Raw genomic sequence first — 20,545 nt, forward strand, 5'->3', positions numbered from 1 at the left:
AGAGCGAACAGACAGTCCTCTCTCCCTCCAGGCTAAGAGGCGACAGCCCTCTTCATATTTGGCCTGGACTCAAACCAGTTTGCAACATAGCAGAAGTAAAACATGATCAAGGTCTGGTGAAGTTGCCAGAGTTAGCAAATAAAAACACAAGATTTCTAGTTAATGTAGAATTTCAGATAAATATCAACTATTTTAGTATAAGTATATCCCAAATATTGCATGGGATATACTTACGCTAAAATAGCTTTTCGCTGTTTATCTGAAGTTCAAATTTAACTGGCAGAGTAGGAGGGAGCAGCCTTGCACGTCTTGTATTTTATCAGGCAATTCTAGCTCCTCAGACACAGGTAGGTGCCGGGAAAGTTTGTGTGAACTGATGATGGCAAGTATTGAGTGTGGCGTAGACTGGAAGCTGGAGGTGCGTGTCTTCCTTATTCACTATTTAAACCTGGAAGAGTTACATGTCCTGCTTCAGCTCTTTGACTTAGGGGCTCTTGAAGCTAAGAGACACCCAAAGGCATTGAATCCGATATCTTTGATTTACAAATGAGGAAACTGAGGCCCAGCCATGTGACTTGCTCAAGGTCATTTAGCTCTTAGCAGCATTAAGACTAAAATTTCCTGATTCAAAACTCAGTGGGATTTTTTTTTTCTTTTATCCTATACATTCTCATTTGAAAATCAGTTTGGTTTAGAAGGTAAGAGTAGACTCTGTATGTGTATTGGGGTGGGCAAAATGGGTGAAGGGAGTCAAAAGGTACAAACTTCTAGTTATAAATAAGTCATGGGGATGTAACGTACAGTGTAGCGACTACAGTTAGCAATACTGTATTGCATTTGGGGAGTTGCTAAGAGAGATCTTAAAAGTTCTTAAAAGAACTAGGCTAGATCTTAAAAGTTCTCATCACAAGACAAAAATTCTGTAACTGTGTATGGTGATAGATGTTAACTGGACTGACTGTGGCGATCACTTTCCAGTGTGTACAAATATTGAACCATTATGCCATATACACAAAACTAATATAATGTTATGTGTCAATCGTACCTCGATTAAAAAAAAAAAAGTAGATTTTGTACTAAGACCACCTGGGTTCAAATTCTGGCTCTGATAGTTTCTAGCCATGTGACCTTGGGACTTATCTCTTCCCATCTTTAAAATGGGGATTAGGGATGCCTGGGTGGCTCAGCGGTCAGGTGTCTGCCTTCGGCTCAGGGCACGATTTCAGGGTCCTAGGATCAAATCCTGCATCAGGCTCTCTGCTCTGTGGGGTGTCTGCTTCTCCCTCTCCCTCTGTCCCTCACCCCCACTAGTGCTCTCTCTCTCACTTGCTCTGCTCTCTCTCAAATAAATAAATAAATAAAATCTTTAAAATAAAATGGGGACTAAATGAGTTACTGCAGGTAAAGTACTCAGAACAGTGCCTGGCACACAGTGAGCAGCTACTCAATAAATAAATGCTAAGCCCACAAACAGCTGCCTAGAAAAATCTCTTCCTTGTTTTTCTGTAGCTCCTTGAATCTGCTCCCTCGTGCCAGATTTCTTCTGAACTTGGCCTAGGGTGGTGGTGCACCTGCTTCTATTGCATGTCTCATGGCCTGCCCCACTCTCCCTGGTGATCAGCCCCCGCACTCTGGGCACCCCAAATCATCACCACCTACAAAGTGGGAATCAGCGTTCCTGTATCTACCTGCTTCGAGCAACACTCAAAGGATTACACTGCATTTAAAATTCAGCACAGGGACACCTGGGTGGCTCAGCAGTTAAGCATCTCCCTTTGGCTCAGGGCATGATCCTGGGGTCCTGGGGATCGAGTGCCATATCCGGCTCCCTGCAAAGAGCCTGCTTCTCCCTCCGCCTGTGTCTCTACCTCTCTGTGTGTGTCTCTCGTGAATAAATAAAATCTTTAAAATAAAATAAAATTCAGCACAGAAGAACCTGTTAATCTCACTGATGGCCCTATCTTATATATTAAACCATAATCACACACTGCTCAGGCCAGACTGGAAAGTCCTGGAAGGCCCTGGTAGCACTTTTAAGTTTTCTTTCTGCCTTAAGGAAGGTAGTAGGGATGGTGGAGCCAGGGTGAGCCTGGGTGGCAGAGGATGAGACAGCAAGCTCTGCAATCGGGCTGCCTGGATTAAAATCTAGCCTTTGCCATTTACTACATGTGGACCAAATGTCTCTGGGCCTTACTTTCCTTAAAATGGACTTGATAACACCTCCCACTGCAAAGAGTTTGTGTTCATCATGTCCTTAGCACTGAATTCAGGGACTGCCACTTGTAGCATTGGGATATTGGGCAAATTCATCTCTATTTGCCTCAGTGTCTCCATCTGTAAAATGGGAACTATAACTCCTTTCTTGTTGGAGTATTAAATGAAGCAATCTTTTTTTTTTTTTTTTTAGATTATATGTATTTATTTGAGAGAGAGAGAGAGAGAGAGAGAGAGATAGCAAGAGAGCACAAGTGGAGAGGAAGGGGAGAAGCAGGCTCCCCACTGAGCAGGTAGCCCAATGTGGGACTCCATCCCAGGACTCTGGGATCATGACCTGAGCTGAAGGTAGAGGCTTGATTGACTGAGCCACCAGGTGCCCCTAAATGAAGCAACCTTTGAAAAGCTCCTGGCATCAAGTAGGCACCCAGTACTCTCCAGACAGTAGAACATCCTTATCATTTCATGCCACTTGCTTGGCCAACATCTGTCAACATATACTTTCCCCCTGGTAGCTAGCCTGGGAAATGAGATGAAAGCTCAATTAACTGCAAAAGCAGAAATGGGCTTAGAAACCAAGCTTCTGTTTATTCCTCTCTATCATACCTGCATCATTTAGCATGTGAGCCTCACGAGCCTGCCTCTCTTTGTTTGAGAATTAGAAATGGTCTTGTTTGGGATGAAGGTTGTTTTTGTTTCATTTTGCTTTATAAACAGAAACACTCCCTGATTTCTCTTCTGAGAGGCTGAGGAGGAAGCTGAGTCAGGTGGGTGCGGCTAACGTGAAATCGGTCATCATTCCCTCCCCTTGGGTTTGGCTTCCCCATTCAGCACACACTGACTTGCATATCAACCACACCGAGGATCCCATCTTATGCTTGTTTCTCTAATGGCATGAAAAAAACAACAGCATTCTTCTCGAGTGCAGGGCGGCCTGGTGGAGAGAGCCAGGGCTTTGGGGGACCCAGACCCAGGCTGGAATTCCAACCCTAGCACTTGGTAACTGAGACAGTGAGTGGGCAGGTTAGGAAATGGTGGAGCCAGGCTATCACCCGTGAAGTGGTGGTGGTGCCTATCCCAGAGGATTACAGTGAGGCTTAGTGTTAATGGATATAAGGCTTGCCAAAAAGCACAGTGGAAATGACGCCCTGTTCTCTTCCTTCCAGGATGGTATCCCAGGTCCCGGGTTCTATGACGTCATTCACCAATCTCCAGTGTTCAACAATGTCTCATTGTCTAAGAAAGGGACATGCACTTTTCCCTCTATGGTGAGAACCCCTTCCTTGAGTAAGGCCACTAGCGGATCAGTAATTTCCTTTGTTTGTTGCATAAACATGCATTGGACATCTGGTCCCTTCTCTCCAAAGGCCATGGTTCTAATTAGGAGAATAACTACTGCCTCAGGTGTCATGAAGGTAAATTAGAGCCTGGGTCTTTAAGTCATGCCCCCTACCCCCCACTGCTACCTCCACCAGTGTGGGAAGAGAGGCTGGGGCGGGGGGTGGGGAATATATAGGACTTGATCATCCTTGTCAATTTTGTCATCATGAAGTGGGCTAAGCAGATGTTTTCCCGAGATTTTGAGGAAAAAGATCTCGCCTTAATATGATGTTTTATACTGCTTGGTCTAAATTGGGTTATTCAAATTATTGAGAAATCTGCTGGGAGCAAAATGAGAGCAGGCAACAGGCTGAAATGTAGTGATCTTCCTCCCCTCTCTACTTCCATTCTTTGTAAGAGATTGGTCTTTATCATTGTGAATGGCTCTAAGAATCAAGGAGCTATATGAAATGCCAATGTCCCTGGCCAGACTTGGGCAAGGATTTGTTGTTGTTGTTCTTGTTCTTAATTTGAGTATTTATAAATTGACCAGAAGAAGAGATACAGAAAGGGGAAAGGGATCAAACTGGGGCAAAACTAGCTGAGGTAGGAAAGTGAAAAAGAAAGCAAACACAAATTAGCAGCAACAAAACACATATGCCATCTGTCTCTTTAAAAATTATAAAAATTATAATAATCTATTGCAAAGATGCCTGACAATGGAACTGATTTCAAAACAAAACAAAACACCACACAAAGGGCCCATTTAAGACACACTGAATGCAGCCGCTTACTGGAATTTGACTTTGGCAGAGCTGACTTTGGAGCTAGCTCTAGTCTCAGCAGAGACGTGGACGTCACACGTGCCCTTAGTGAGCTCACAGAACAACCATGCCTCTGCCTCTTTTTCTGCCCCAAGCCCTGCACATAAAGAGACCTGAAAGCAATCAGCAACAGAAGTACCATCTCACAAAGTCTTGGCACAGGAGACAAGACTTAAGACCTGAGCCTGACTCAGCTGAGGATTCTTGATGTGACCTCAAGCACGTCACCCTTCTGTGTCCCGGCTACCTCATAAAAGTGGAGACTCCCTGGAGGCTCTGGGCAATGAGTGAAATGCCCTTTGAAACTGCAGAGTATTGTAAACATGTTAAATATTATGAGTGTTACCACCTGAGTCACAAACAAGACCTCCTGCAACTCCTAGGTTCTCTCTCTGAGAAATTCTCAGCCATACAGTGAGTGGCACTGCCCATTCCTGCTTGGTGCCAAAGAAGGGACAAAATAAGAACACACAATCAACTCCCTACTAGGCTTTGTGGGCAGTAACTTTCCAAACGACGAGGCTGGGCCGTCTGGAGGAGAAGAGGCCCAAGGGAAGGTCCGAGTATTACAGAATCTAATCAAGCCTGTCAGGTCTTTAAAAAAAATTCAGACCAAACCCAAAAGAAAGCAGACATTAAGTTGTGCAGACTTCCCCTCCCTGCTTTGATGGATGGAATTTATATTTACAGACATTTAGGTTCTTATAACCAGCCTGCGGTGGCCAAAGGAGATCAGTTAGGAGACCCCACATCTTACCTACTTCTTTTCCACACCGATGTGAATTTCATGCCTTTGCCCCCCCCCCCAACCCTTGGTGACTTTCACATGTGGCACTTCCTCCATTTCTGGATCTGAGGACTCTGAGTGTATGAAAAGTAACCCTCATCAGAGAAAGATCTGCCTGACACTGGTATAGCCACGAGGAGTGTGATTGTAGATGAGGCTGACCAGAAAACTCTGTGGATCTATAAATTCTAGAAACTTCCTGATGACTGTTGTCACCACTACACCCAACCTTTGGAGTGGATCTGTCATCTTGCTAAGTCCAAATAATTTAAAGAGCTTCATTAATGTATTCTAAATCTTTGCTCCAGGATTATTCATGAGGCTGACAGGAGGTTAAATGAGGCAAGTGGGAGGAGACTTTCATGGCCTTTCTCTATTTGCATGGTGGCAGGAGTGGTTCTGGAAAAATTAGTAGGTGCTGGAAAGAGGTTCACGAATGCCAGCATTGCGGCCAGATTGGAGCCTACAGGCCCGGCAATTAAAAGAAAGTCAAGGGGTGGGGAAGGTTGCATGAGCGAGTGTTTTTTTGTTCATCTATATTCTGAGACAAATTCTATTACAATGCTTTATGAAACTTTGCCTCCAATGAACAATTAAAGCAGTTTTTTTCTCCCAAAAGTGTGTTATTAGGTATTCTAGGCCAAAGAGATTCTATGATTTAGTAAGTTTCAGAAAAGTCTGGTTATGTCAAGTTAGGCTTGTTTATTGTAGGATTTCTCAGGGTACTTAATATGGTGGTGTGTATTATGAATCTTCAAAGTGGGAACACGCTATGAGGCTTCTCAAGTTTATTTGGCTTTGGAACTCTCTCCCTGCTTCTGCCACCACCAACACTAGTTTATAGAACTGGTATGCCAAGAAACACTTTGGGATATAGTGCTTTAGAAAAACGTGCTTGCCTCATCTGTTGGGTGAGTCAAGATAGACATGCTACAAATGCTACCACCGGGGATGGTTTCACCTTACCAGCCTCCTTCTATGGACGTGAAAAGGAAAAATGTGCCTATCCCATTGGACAGCAGAGAGAGAGAGAGAGAGAGGGTAGTGATTCTCCTTGAACTAGAACATCCCAGAGTCATTTATCAGCTGCTCATCTTATAAATGAAAACATGTTTATTCCTTTTGACTTTTCCTCTTTAGAATGGATATCTAATTTATATCATATAGTGGGGGCAGACTGCCTGGATAATAATGTTGGTTCCACCCTCAACTAGCAGACAAGGTCCAGTGTCCTCATCCAGAAACTGGGGATAATCATCATATCCACTCCCCAGGTTTTTTATGAGGATTAAGTGCCACAATCCATGGAAAGGACTCAGTTAACTATTGCCCCAAATGCAAAGGCAAAGAACATACAGGGCAGGGGTGACCTTACTTCTGGGAACATCAGTGAATCCTGACAATTGGGAGAAGGCCGACTTGGAACTTGACCCTGGGTTAGACTCTGAACAGCTGAGACTCTGGATGAGAACATTTTGGCCCCTGGGAGCACATCCACCCATATGCCATCCGTGGTCCAAATAGTGAGAACCACTGCCACCGAGTGCAGGGTGAGGAGCTGGTGGGGGTGAGGGCTAATGCCTTCCCATAGCCTCACCCACTTTCTGTGCTTGTTTAGCAATTGACCCCTATCCAGCTGAGGACACCTGGGACGATGTTCTCAAGCTTTTAACCATAAAATAATAAGAATTTTTTGTTTGTTTGCTTTATCAGACTCCAATACTTGCCATACCGTCCTTAGTCTAAAGTGATGTTATCACTTAGTTTCTATGGCTTTTGCCCATTTTCATTTGGCAAACATTGATTCTGGTGTTGTGTTTTTTTTTTTTTAACCTGAAAATAATTTATTATGGCTTCCTGGAAGGAGTAAGATTGGTTTTACTGAAACAAAAATACTGTAGGGTTCTGTGAAATCAGCAATTAGGGGGCACTTGGTGACTCAGTCAGTTAAGCATCTGCCTTCAGTTTAGGTTATGATCTTAGGGTCCTGCAATCGAGCCCCTCTGGCAGACTCCCTGCTCAGTGGGGGGGTCTGCTTCTCCCTCTTCCTCTGCCCCTCCCCTTGCTTATGCTTTCTCTCTCAAATAAATCTTAAAAAAAAAAAAAAAGAAATGAGCAATTAGGTGGAAGGTAGGAGGCATGTGTGGACGGCAAGTCCCATCGACCCTTGTGCCTTTAAGACATTAGAAGCAAACCTATTATTTAAGCAATTCAGATTACTTAATCTTAGAAACAAGACATGAGGTTTTACTCAGAAGGAAAGCCTTGGCTGCAGGAAGAAAGTCTAAAGCTTCCCATCGTATAAATTACCCAACAGCTGATGAGTCAAGTGTAAGTGGCCTGAAACGGGATTGGGTGGCAATGCATTTATGGCAAAATTATTTTTGCCAAGTCCCAAATGTAAGATGAATAATTTGAATTAGTTTACAGAAGTTAAAACGGGTCAGAACTTGCATTCTCGAAGAGCAAATCCTCAAAGCCTGAGGTCAGTTTATCATTGTTACCTGCTAGAGTTTCAGCTTTTGCAAAATGCTTTTAGACCTGGGGCTGGACACCATCCCTTTGACATCTGTCCTGTAGAGCCAAGGGACTATGGGAGAGCATTGATTCCTTTGGCTTTGTCCTTGCAGTGTGCCCGACTGGACACCATCATTTCTAAATCCCCTGCAGCGAACACATACACTATCCCATCACGTTTTGTCTCGAAGAAAGACTTCAGTAATTCCTGTTCCAGCATGTTCCAGTTGCCAAGCTTTGCAAAAGTCCTCAAATTTGAAACTCCTGCACCAAACCATTACAATGTAAGAATGTTGCATATGCTTCTCAAATACATATTGAATAAATGCTTTACTAAAATAAATGAAGGTGGGGTTGGGGGGAATGCTTTGGGAAATAGCATTTTAATTCAACTGATAAACCAGTTAACACTGGTTGACTGCCTAGTGGGTACATGAGGCTGTGCATGGCTTTATGGAGAATTTGCAGAACCCAGAGAAAAATGTGAGCAACACGGAGGTCAGTGGGAAGCAGTGGGAAGACCACACCCTGGAAAATCCTCACTATAATCACTCCTATCACAAGACTTTTCTGGGACAGTTTTCTTATCCATAATAAGTATATTATTTCCCACTTTATTTACAGTCACCATCCATTTACTTTTAGGTCTTATAGGGAAAGTAAATTTCCATATTTCCATATTGGAAATTGTTTTTTTAACATAATGCTCTGCCAATTACAATCACTCTGTAGTCACGGAGGGAGAACAGTATGATTAATGGTTGAGAGATGGAGTTGGATTGAAATGTTGACTCTGCCTCTTTGTAACTGCGTGGCTCTGGGCAAGTCCCTTTAGCTTTCAGGACTCAGGTTATTGATCTGCAAAATGGGGAAATGTGTCCACTTCATAGTATTAATGCAGATGTTAAATTAAGTCATCCAAGCTGAGTTCTTAGCCCAGCCCCTGGCGCACAAGGATTCCGCCATCAGTGGAGACACCAAATGTCTTTGGGGAAATCATGTTACCTCTTGAGCCTCAATTGTAAAATGGAACCAATTATACTCGCCCTCTAGGGTTATTATAAAAAGCAAATGAGACAACAAATGTGGAAACACTCTGAAATACATAAGAAATGAATTGTATGGAAGGTATTTATATTATTATGACATACGACAAAATATTTTGGTCTTAGAGTACATCATTTTTAATTTCCTTTTTATTTTATAATACTTATAAGTAATAGTTGTTTTTCTGACTGTAAAGACCCTGCCTGAGATTGATCCAATCAATTATAATGTGCTCAAAGTGATATACCTACCTGCTAGGCCAGCACAGTCCAACAGAAATATATGGGAGCGCATACATCATTAAAATTTTCCCAGTAGGAATATTTTTAATAAATAAATAAAATAAATAAATGAATAAATTTTCCCAGTAGCCACATTTGAAAGTAAAAAGGAACAGATAAAATCAATTTTAAGAATATATCCTACTTAACCCAATATATTCAAAATATTATTTCAATATCTAATCAGTACACAAATAAATTAATGTTTTACATTCTTTCCATCTATCTTTACAATTCAGTGTGTATTTTATACTTTCAGCACATCCTGATTTGGACCAGCCATGTTTCCAGTGCTTGATAGTCAATGGCTGCTATATTAGAGAGCACAGCTCTAGATAGTCTATGCCTGGGATAACCAGCGTCTGAAAATAATGATGATGATGATGATGATGATGATAATGATGATGATGATGATGATGATTATAAGTAGTTTTCAAGGACTCTGTGCTGTTCTAAGCATTATGTATTCAATACTGTATTTAATACTCACAAGAGTCCACGGAAGTGGGTTATCTTTTTTTTCAATTCACAGAAGAGGAAACTGAGCTCAGGGAAGGGAAGGGATTTGCCCTAATTTACCCCACTCAAAGGGACTATTTGCATATCAGTGAGCACAGGTGGATGGCTGAGATAGACAGCTGGAAAGTGATCACTCATCATGTTCCAGCCCTGCTGGGTCTCCCTTCGTGGATCCTGTGGTTACTCTGTCCTAGACCAGTGATATAGCTTAGATTCCGGTGGGGAACTCAAGACAAAACTGGTAAACAGGCAAGCAAAATCATTACAAACTATGGCCAGCTTTGAGGCAGACAAATAGTTGGAGCCTGAGAGATAGAATATGTGAGGGTTGACAGCATTGTGTACTTTAGACTGGGTGGTCAGAGAAGGCTCTGAGGCTGAGACCCAAGAATTGAAGGAAGAGCCAGAGTTGAGGGAATAGCAGGTGCAAAGGTCCTGGGACAGCAAGCAGCTTGAGCCCTGGGGAACTACAAGAAGGTAGCTGGAGTAGCATTAGCTAGGAGGAAAGGGGATAAGGGGAAGCCAGATGGGTAGGCAGGGGGCAGTTCATTCAGGACCCTAAAAGCCCTGGGAGGGATCTTTAATTTGGTTCTCTGTGGGAAGCCTTTGAGAAGGATGACATCATCTGATGTACTTTTTCAACAAGCCCTCTCCAGCAGTCATAAGGAGAATGGACCACAGTGTGGGTAGAGTAGATTTTGAAAAACTAGTTAGGAAGCTGTTATGCTAACAGGAGAAAGGTCAAGGCCTGGTCCAAGAAACTGATAATGATGGTCCTTGGCCGCTGCACCCTTGCTATTCCTGAGAGAGGTAGTTAGTGTTTCATGCATCTGCTTCCCCAGCCTCCTCTGGGTGTCTCCACCTGGCATCGTATGTATCTCCAGTGTCCCACACAGATCCTGGCAGTTAATGCTTATGATATTGAAGGAACTACCCCCCGAGGTATGTAGTTGTTAAACTAGAAAAGACCATTTCCCAAGTCAGAGCTCAGACCTTCTGCCAATGCATCCATTTTAAGTGCATGGTTTTTGTGGGTTATTGTTTTCATGTGACTGTGAAAATGATTCATGCTCTTCATAAAATATATCCACGCATTTTAGAGACTGATGAACCAGAAAAATAGAATTATCTTATAATCCTGCCCTTTAAAGCAACCCACCATCAAAACCAGGTGCAGTTTCTTTCAGTCTCTTCTTCCCCCCATCCCTACCTCCAGCATTAGGATTACACTATCTGCAGTATATGTGCATTTTCTACTCAACTATATCTTGGATTTTTTTTTTCCCATCATGATACAGTAAACCTGCTTCATTTTTTTTTTTTTCAACCTGCCAGTGGAGCTAGCTGACTGTTTTCCTCGTCTAATGGTGAAATCTTCCAGTGACATGCACTCAGAGTATACACAAATGCTCCCTCCTTCAGTTGTTTTTCTGTCTGGATGAGGAATAAGGCTGAAATCGTGTTTTGTCTACAGGAGGCTTTTTTCAGACCAAGAGAACAATGGTTGAGTCAACTGGCAAGAAGCAGAAATGTGATAATCCTGTTAGCCACACTGCAGGCGAGGTCAATCAGGGCCTTTCTTTTGCCTTTGCTTACCTCGATCCCCCACCTCTCTATTTGAATCCTTTTTCCCCATACTGTGTTATTACTTCCTCTCCGGCAACCTGGCTCCTGTCCCTCTGTCCAGTAATTAGCCTCCTCCATCTGATGTTTTTGTTTGCCCTCCCTGCACGCATTCTAGCTATTAGGACCCTGGGAAAACGCTAAATTCCTCCACCTTTGTAAACACAAAATCAAAATGCCATCTGCATTTCTTGAGAAACATTTTTTTTGACAAAGGAGTATCTCAGAAAAATCAAACCATCCTGGCCCCAGCAAATAGTTTCACTCATTCAGTAAATATTCTTGGTCACTGCATTCATGATTTTTATTGCATCTTTATCTAATGAATACAAGGGACTGACTGCAAATTGGTATTTAAAACATTTATGATTCACATATAGCAGAAGAATGATCTCAGGGCTCTTTTTTTCTTTTTTTTCCTTCCTCTCTCTCTCCTATTGTTTTTAGAGTGCCAAACATGCTGTATATTGCGTGGATCAGTCAAAATTCTTAATTTCTGGTCAGTCCAGAAAAGTCGAGATGAGGGAGTGTTACAGACAGATCTGATCATAATCTTAAATTACATGATGTCCTTGTGAGCCCCAAATCTTGCGTTTGTCGGAGGGCTGTTTGAACAGTAAGGAATCAGGGTGGGGATATGTAGGACTAAGTGTCCTGAAAGGAATAAAAGTCATAGAAAAAATAAGGAAAACAATGTGCATAGTCAGTGTTATGGACTTGAAAAAAGACACTGTCCTATAGGTGATGTCTGTTGACTGCTGGGGTTACCTGATGTGTTTCACGGGTGAGAAACCCCAAGTTCAGAGGAATTGGACAACTTGTACAGGATCACGCCCTGTGTGCGGCAGACACAAGCCTGGCAACCAGCTCTTTTGGGCTCTCTTCCCAGCACCGTTCTCTGTGCCATGTGGGGCGACCAGACCTCTGCTGGCGATCACAAACTCCTCGGCTACTCTGGCTGGGGTGATGGTGAAGGCACGGTCAGGATGCGGGGAGGGTGGGTGGCTTTTCCACTCGTGTCTGTTCATGTTCTGAGGACAGGTTTAAATGCGATATTTTACCCCAATGTGCCACCTGTCCAGACCTGATGACAAAGAAAGGGAAGGTGTCAGGCACACCATGCTTGAGCTCTCCCTCTTCCTCTTCCCAGGCCTCTGTCTCTTGCTGCAAGCAGAGAAACAACGTCTCTGCCCGAGCCGGGTTTGTGTCCAAAACCCAGAGAGGATTTTTCACTATCCCTGAAACAGGACCTGCCCCAGGTAAGCAGCCACCCTGCACACTGGCCTTGACCTAAGGTTAATGACCAGAGCTGCTCTGCGGGGCACCATTGCTTCATTGGGAGTCTCTTTGGAAGGAGTTATGCTTTGTGGGGAAAGGGGGCATTGGCCAGGTGTTGAACAAAAAGGAGAAAGCTGAGAAGACCTGGTCTCCCCCTTAAGAAGAAGAAGGGCTGCTCTGGAGATGGCCCCCAAAGCAGCCTGTTGGCCTCCTCTTTCATGACCAGACATACCCACTCTGGGCCACCAGATGGGGAAGTGGCTTCTCACCCCAAGTGTGCACATTTGCACGCCCCAGGTGTCGTCACAGGCCACCGGGGGCGCTCAATGCACTACTGAGTGTCCAGATCCTTCCTTTTCTCCTTAGCCTGGAGGTGACTTCACCAACTAGTCACCCAACAGGGGAAGATAGCTCCATTTACTGAGTGCCTACTCCGAGCTAAGCATTTTCCCTGTAGTCCCCACACATCTGTCTTCCTTGGTCTGTATGCTTAGTCCTGTGTTTCAGGTGAGGAGAGGGGCTCAGGGAGTGGAAGTGGCCTGCTCATTATCACACAGCGAACGGATGGCAGGCCTAGGCCTAGAGGTGTCTGACTGAGGCCACTGTTGCCCCTGTCAGTCCACAGCAACTTCTGAAACTGCCCCAAGAGCTGGCCAGCAAGTGTTTTCCTCCCCGGGCTGGGAGAAGTATTGCTCTGTCCTCTTCTCTCAGACCTGCTCCCCACTTCCAGCCTCACTGAAAGGTTTCCAGAGGGCCAGGCGATGCTGCAGCCTGGCACTCTGGGAGCCCTCATCAGAGCAGACCTTCCCAATGGGTCCCCTCTCTCTCCCCTCAGGGAGTCTTGAGCCAGAGCTGAGGGGAGGAGCAGGGAGGGTTTGCAGGTACAATCACACCTCTTGGAGGCGGGTGTGGATAAAATTGCAGTGCATGTTGGATTTCACCAAATCCAGATTAAAGTTGAGAAGATCAGTCTGAAGCTGAATAACAAAACCAGCTCTAATTAGGAGGCTAAGCCCTGGCTAAAGCTTCCCTGCCTTGCATCATCATAGGCAAAGCCCCACCTTGTTTGTTTATACAGAACAAAGCCCGCATCCCTGGAGTTTGGCCTGAGGCCCTGTCAGGGAGCCCCGGGACAGGACGTGGGCACCTTCCCAGCCAGCCACAGGTGCCCACTCCTTCCCAGAGGCTCCTCAGGAGCCGTTAGTCCCTTGTAACAGAGCAGGAGGGGAGAGGTGGCCGGTACCCAATTCAGTTAAACTCCTACTGTGTGCCAGGGGCTTTACAGTTCTCATCAAATGATCTCCAAACCCTGTGGAGTGATTGGCCAGCCTGCCATCATGTGCTCAGGGTGAGCTACTACTATTATTGGTCCCATTTTACAGGCTAAAGTGACACTTACAATGCAGGTAACTGGCCCAGGGTCCCATGGGTGGATTTGCATCCAGGACCCTCCCAAACGCCCACCCAAAACTTGCCTGGGGAACCTGCCTCTCTGCGATAAACAATCAGCTTTGACCTCTCTGAAATAACACTGGTTGTTTCTTCTCCTGCTGGCGGAAAACAGATGTGGAACTGTGATGGGCATCCCTGCTGGGTGCCTGTCCCAGCTGCTCTGAGGGCCCCTGCCTCAGGGGCTGAGGGCCGAGACTGGCCTACGTTCAACTCTGAGCACAAGGCTCAGCTTCACACATTTGCTGGTGGTATTTTCTAAAGTTTACATTTGCCAAGCACATCACGAATGTCCTCCTCTCTATTTTTCCTTAAAATAAAAAAAGGCTATTAGAATAAGGGGAAGAGCCTCTGTTAAATATGGGTTATAGAAGGGGAATTGCAGTATGAGCTCAACACCATGTGGTCTTCCAGGAAAAGACGAGAAGGAAATACACCAGAGCTTACCTTTGGTTCTTGGGCCATAGGAGCATGAGTGCCTTTTTTTTTTACCTTGCTTCTGCTTTTCAGCATTTGATAATCAAGCATTGCTTTAACCTTCCTGTGGAAGGTTTCTCTCATGAATGAATGTGTGTGTATATATGAATATATATATATATATATATATACACACAGACACACACACACACATTGTGAATGAGATATATATATGTGTATATATGTGTGTGTGTATGTGTATATATGTGTGTATATATGTGTATATATATATGTACACACACATTCATTCATGAGAGAAAAAGAAACATAATAAAAGAGATGTATAGCAATATTACAAAAGCTGCTAACTGGACATTACCTTTTTTTAAACTTAAACATACATTGGGAACCTCTTTTCATGTTATTAAAAACTTCCTAAGAATATAATTCTTGAAACAGATGTATGGTATTCCATTGCATGATGGTACCAGAAGTTAAGGAACAGATGGCTTATTTTTTTTTTAAGATTTTATTTTTTTATTCATGAGACAAACACACACACACACACACACACACACATACACACACAGAGGCAGAGAAAGAGGCAGAGACACAGGCAGAAGGAGAAGCAGGGTTCCTGTAGGAAGCCTGATGTGGGACTTGATTCCGGGACTCCAGGATCACGCCCTGAGCCAAAGGCAGGCGTTCGACCCCTGAGCCACCCAGGCATCCCAACAAATGGCCTCTTATTGGAAATGTAAGTTGTTTTAAACTGGTCACTAATATAGATAGAGAGGCAGCAAACATCCTTGTAGCTCACAGCTTGTGTACAATCAAGATTATGTCCTTATATTAATTGCTTAAAGTGAAATTGGTAAGTCAAAAGTATGTAAAATATTTAAAAATTTTTTTCCATATTGGTGACCAAATTGCTCTTCAGCAGAGAGGTAATTTATCCTCCTGCTTCTATGAGGCACCTGTTTCTCTTCACCTTTGCCACCACTGGGTGTAACATTTAAATAGAATCTTACAAATATGTTTCTTGCTAGCACCCCGTATTGTTGTTTTCAGTGCTTTTGCAATAGAAAAGTAAGTTTTATTTAGAACAAAACCAATCTTACAATGTTTAGAAAACTTGAAATATTTTCCTCATACATAATGCTACCAGTTTTCTGGGGTCCCACCCATTTTTATTTAGAAGTACCCGTTTGTATGTAGAGGTCATCATAGTAGATAGGAACTTTTAGGCATTATTTTCACTCACCTTTATTTTCAAAAACATTGCCATGTGGCTTTTATGGTCTTCATATTTATCATGGCCAGGGCTATGTTCCCGTAGCCTGGGCTACTGTTCCCATTGCAGTGCCCCTGATCTTGGACCTTCAGGCCACTTACCCCTTCTCACACTGCAGCTGCTGCTGTTGTGTGCATCTCTATGCTTAGAGCTTTTCCTGAATGTTGAATAATTTCCTTAATTTCTGAGTAATGGGAAGGCTGGCTGGGTCAAAGGGTCTAGACATCCTCAAGGCTTTTGCTCAGTACTGCTCTTTGTGCTCCAAAACGCCTACACCCACTGACAGGGCTCCCGGCAATTTAGAGGTGAGACCGCCTCCTCTTCCCCCAGCCAGGGCCATTCTCTTCCTCCTTGAAGCTTTATGCACAGCTAAATTAATGATATTCTCTCACAGTTTCATGAAACAGGGTATGGTGGGAAAGCATGGGCTTTGAAGTCGGGAAGCCCTAGGTCCACATAGTAGGTGCTCCACAAATATTCGTTGATTGCAGAGTAGTTACTAAACAACTACTATGTGCCAGGAACTTAAATATTAGTCAACTATCCTAACCACCCTGTTGTTGGTAAAATTATTCTTACCTTATAGAGGAGGAAGCTGAATTTAGTTCCTAGTTAGATGAAATCTTCTTGGCAAATCATCCAGTATCTCCGAGTCTCCATTCCCTCCTCTTTTTTTTTTTTTAAGATGTTATTTACTTATTCATGAGAAACACAGAGAGAGAGAGAGAGAGAGAGAGAGATACAGGCAGAGGGAAAAGCAGGCTCCATGCCAGGAGCCTGATGTGGGGCTCGATCCCAGGTCTCCAGGATCACGCTCTGGGCTAAAGGCAGCGCTAAACTGCTGAGCCACCCGGGCTGCCCCATTTCCTCCTCTTTAGAATGGAGGTGCCAACTACCCATCTAGCTGGGCTGCTGTGAGCATTACGTGAGCTAAGTATATGATTCACATGGCTTATGTTCCCTAAAGGGAGAATGTGGTTTTTAGCCCTTTCTATCAGACTATTGTGGAGTGATATCACTTTGTAGATGCTAAATGTATTCTTAGGCATGAGATACTGCTTTTCATTTACTTGAGAAGAGTTCCTTATTCTGTTTTAAAATGTCTTTCTTCTTAGGGCATTACAATATCAATGAATCCCTTGTGAAGCAGTCGCCAAAGGTATTAATGTCTTGTTTTAAATCAAAAACTGAACGTGGATCACAACTGACATCAACAGGCCCAGGACCTGGTTATTACAACCCCAGTGATCACACCAAAATTCTGAAAAAGACTCTTATCCTGTGAGTCCTGATTATTCTGACCATTCTTTTGAAAGGTGGCTCTGGGGAAGGACCCAACATAAGCAGAAGAGGAAGGGGTGTCACTGGTTGGCAGGACAGAGTTCCAGGTTACTCTCCACCCTCATCGACATAGTAGGTGCTCAATAAATACTTACTGAATGCATAATGTTTATTGAGCAACTACTATGTGCCAGGAACTTAAGATCTTACTCAACCATCATAATGACTCTATTGTAAGTATTATTATTCTTACTTCATAGACTAGAAGTGAGGCTGAGGATTTGCCTGTGTGCACACAGCTAACTTGAAATGCCACTGGGAATCAGGCTCAGGACTGTCTGGATCTTTCCACATCCCCCATGATGTTGTGCTATCCTGGCACTGACATTATTCTATTTTTATAACAAAATCTTTACTGGGGTGGTAGGGTATACAGCAGCATGGGGGTGTCAAAGTTTTGTACTGATAGGTTGAAAGTCTAGACATTGGAGTTGGTTGGACCCACTGGATGTGAATTTGAGCTATGCTGTTTTCATGCTGTGTGACCTTGGGCACTGTTCTAAGTCTCTGAGTCTCCATGCTCTCCTCTGTGAAGTAAAGGGGGGTAATTCATGCCTCATAGTGCTGCTTTCAGATTTTATTATATATGTTTGGCATGTAGTAGGTACAAATGGTAACAATATTAACACAAATTTAAAAAGTGAAGATGGGGATTTGTGTTAACATGTTTAATATCCTATGCATTGAATATTACTTTCACCAAACAGGTTCAAGAACTTGCAGGTCTTATTTATTCCTCAGATGGATCTAGAACTTCTAGAACTAACTGTAGATCAGTCCATCTGTTGCCATCCAAGACCTCACCCTGTTAGAGTCCTCTCCAGGCACAATTGGCCACTGTGGGGGGCTGACCAGCAGGGCAGCCCCTCCAGAGAGGTCAGGCAGGTGGCCAGGCTCATACCTACAGTGAATCAGAAGTCCAGGCATCCAGGAGAGGCTGGCAACATTGGGCATGCTCTGACCATCAGGACAAGGAGATGGGGTGGGGAGAGGAGCGAGACATGAACCTGCCGAGTTCATGCTGGACCAAGGACTCGAACCTCAGATGGAATCCACTGGGTAAGTCCCTTCTGCCCTTCGGTTCTTGGGGTCTGCAGGTTGACCCCTCACAGGCTCCAGGGCTCAAAACTGGGGCAGGATGGTCTCCAAGAATAGGGTCTCTCTGAACGGCAGGGACTTCCCACCTCTGGGCTGGCTTAGGGCACACGCACACCACCTTTCCCCTGCTGTGCCAGTGACCAGAGTGGGTAATAGGACAGGCTTTGGAGTTAGCAGAACTGGGTGTGAGTCACAGCTCTGTTCTCTGCAGAGGCTCCTCCTCTCTGAGCCTCAGTTTCCATGTTATTAAGTGGAGATAAGAGTCTTATCTCCTATGGGTTCTGTGAGGGTTAGATGAGAATTTAGTCATGATAGCTGCTGCTATTCTATATCCAATAGGCATGTGAGCATACAGGGTACAACTGCTCTTTGGCATAGCCACTCAGGCCCCTCGCTTAAATCTGGAAGCTTCTTCGAGCAAGCAGTGAAAAGGAGAGTGGAGAACACTCAGTGTTGAGCTGCTTTCCCCAGAGAAGTGGGGAATTTGAATTCATTCAGAATTTTCAGCATTTGGCCTTTGCTGAAGTTTGAAGAACAGTTTGAAATAATTCCCATTTTGTGGCATTTGCATCTGTCAAGTCAATAGGTTCTGTAGGTTTCTGGGTCTGTGTTGGAGGCTGTGGGGGTACTCAGGTGAACAGGGCGCCATACATACCTTCAGCTAGGCTCGCCTGGGAACAACTCCAGAGCAGAGCAGAGGCACATGCAACAAAATGCTGAATCATGTGGCCCCAAGGCTGTGTGGCCACATACATCCCTGAGGGCAGTATTTCCAGCTGGGTGCAGGGCAGTGGTGCTGGTGTGTCTGGGGGTGTCTGGGGATCACTGGCTCTCTGTGAAGCTTTGTGAATGACAGATCTTTGGTTAATAAGTCTAGGAAGCACTGTATATGAACCCTCTGCCCCTGGGAATATCACGGTGTACATGGCTCTGAAATGTCCCAAAGTACAGAAACCTATTAAACCCAGTGTCTCTTAAACTTGGGTTCATGCTGGTGAGTAGATAGGCCTCCACTTGGGTTCTCCTGGTGAGTACATAGACCCCCACTTGGGTTCTTCCCGGTAAGTGCATGGTGCCCTGGTAGGACATTTGCGTTAACTTCCCCCACAATCTGGGGCTGCTCTCAGCACCTGCATGGACCTTATTACTTTATGTGTGAAAGGAGGGGAGGTCTTTCCATTTGTGACACTCCATCACCCCCAGGATTGCTCACCATGTCATTTAGGAATACTTACTGAGGGCAGTGAACATGGAGCCAGCCTGGACTCACAAAGGAGGCCCAAAATACCTATATTTTTAATTGACATGGAAAGACTATAGCTAAGAAATCTGTAACTGTACTTAAAAAGCAAAAAGATAAAACTCCAGTGTGTCTGAGTTAGTCCAAACAAGCATCCATCTGTTTATGTGCAATGATGAAGAAATGAGTTAATATAAAGATACAGCTGAATATTGTAGTATTGAGGGCATGTCCAGATTCCAGTCTCTTAAATTGGAGTTCTGTGTCCTCTCCTATGGCCCTGAGGGAAGAGAGGAGAGGAGCAGCTGGGGGCCCACCTGCTGGGATCATCAGGCCCCCGAGAAGGTCCGCATTGTTTACCCCCTATCTCCATGTAACTTGTCAAGACTCTATCCATACCAAACCTGAGCACATTTAACTCTCCAGGGCTGCACAGGGCAGTGGTGGAGAATCTGAGAGTCCTCACGGGGTTTCCTTTTGGCAAGCGCAAGCAACCCAGGTGTCGTGCCCATGTGACATGATGTGAGGCCTGTCCTTATTTGTCTTGAATGGCAAATGCTTGGCTCCTTACTTTTGGGGAGGGTCCCAGCTTGCAAAGGTAATCTTTCAGCTCTGTTTTCTTAAGGATGCAGGAAGAATCAGGAGATATGAATTGTCCCCTAGAATTGTTAGTCTCATGTTACCCACCAACAAAAGTGAAGCCCAGGGAGCTGAGGGTTGGGTGATGTCTGGGACTGCTCGGGAGGCTAGCAGGGGCCAGGCATGGGCTTGTCTTGTCTCTACTCTTGTCGCTGGCCCCAGAGCTGAGAACAGGCTGTGGAGGCCATGGGGCCTAGTGGATGTGTATAAGCACAGGTTCCAAGTCGGGCCAGGGTTAAACCTCCCACCTTCCTCACTCACCAGCTCTGGGAGCCTGGGAACCCAGGAATTCAAATTCAACCCTAAATTGTGAAATGAGCGCTTGGTAATGTGCTTGCAAGGATAAAATAAGAAAACCCACAAAACTCACCAGGTCTGGTACCCGGTAAGCTTTCGATACATGTAACTTGTCTTTTTATTGAGGTATGTGATTGGGTCCTCTGTACTCACCTGCTGCTTCTTGAGTGGCCTCTGGAGGGCAGATGCTGTGCTAAGGGCTGGCAGGGTGTTGGGATGACCACTTCTGGGCTCCCTAGCCTAAGAACAGGGCATAGGTGTCCCTTGGCTGTGGCCAGCTTGCCTACTCAAAGCTAAGAGCATTTATCAGGGGGGCTTTAGGAGAGAAGTGAAGTGTCAGCTTCATATTGTCACAGTGAT

General features: G+C 44.5%; 1 protein-coding gene across 13 annotated transcripts in view; it reads left to right on the forward strand.

Moving 5' to 3' along the window:
* Positions 1 to 20,545, forward strand: part of STPG1 (sperm tail PG-rich repeat containing 1) — a 50,722-nt gene that overhangs the window by 21,106 nt on the left and 9,071 nt on the right. For 8 of the 13 annotated variants that reach the window (XM_072750796.1, XM_072750798.1, XM_072750794.1 and 5 more), the window contains 4 exons: positions 3,381 to 3,482; positions 7,776 to 7,946; positions 12,283 to 12,391; positions 16,686 to 16,851. In XM_072750796.1, the coding sequence (XP_072606897.1) occupies positions 3,381 to 3,482; positions 7,776 to 7,946; positions 12,283 to 12,391; positions 16,686 to 16,851 (548 nt within the window). The remainder of the gene's footprint in view (positions 1 to 3,380; positions 3,483 to 7,775; positions 7,947 to 12,282; positions 12,392 to 16,685; positions 16,852 to 20,545) is intronic. The other 5 variants (XM_072750803.1, XM_072750804.1, XM_072750806.1 and 2 more) reach the window with 1 other exon arrangement.

The sequence above is a fragment of the Vulpes vulpes genome, chromosome 2 (assembly GCF_048418805.1).
Source record: "Vulpes vulpes isolate BD-2025 chromosome 2, VulVul3, whole genome shotgun sequence".
NCBI lineage: Eukaryota > Metazoa > Chordata > Mammalia > Carnivora > Canidae > Vulpes > Vulpes vulpes.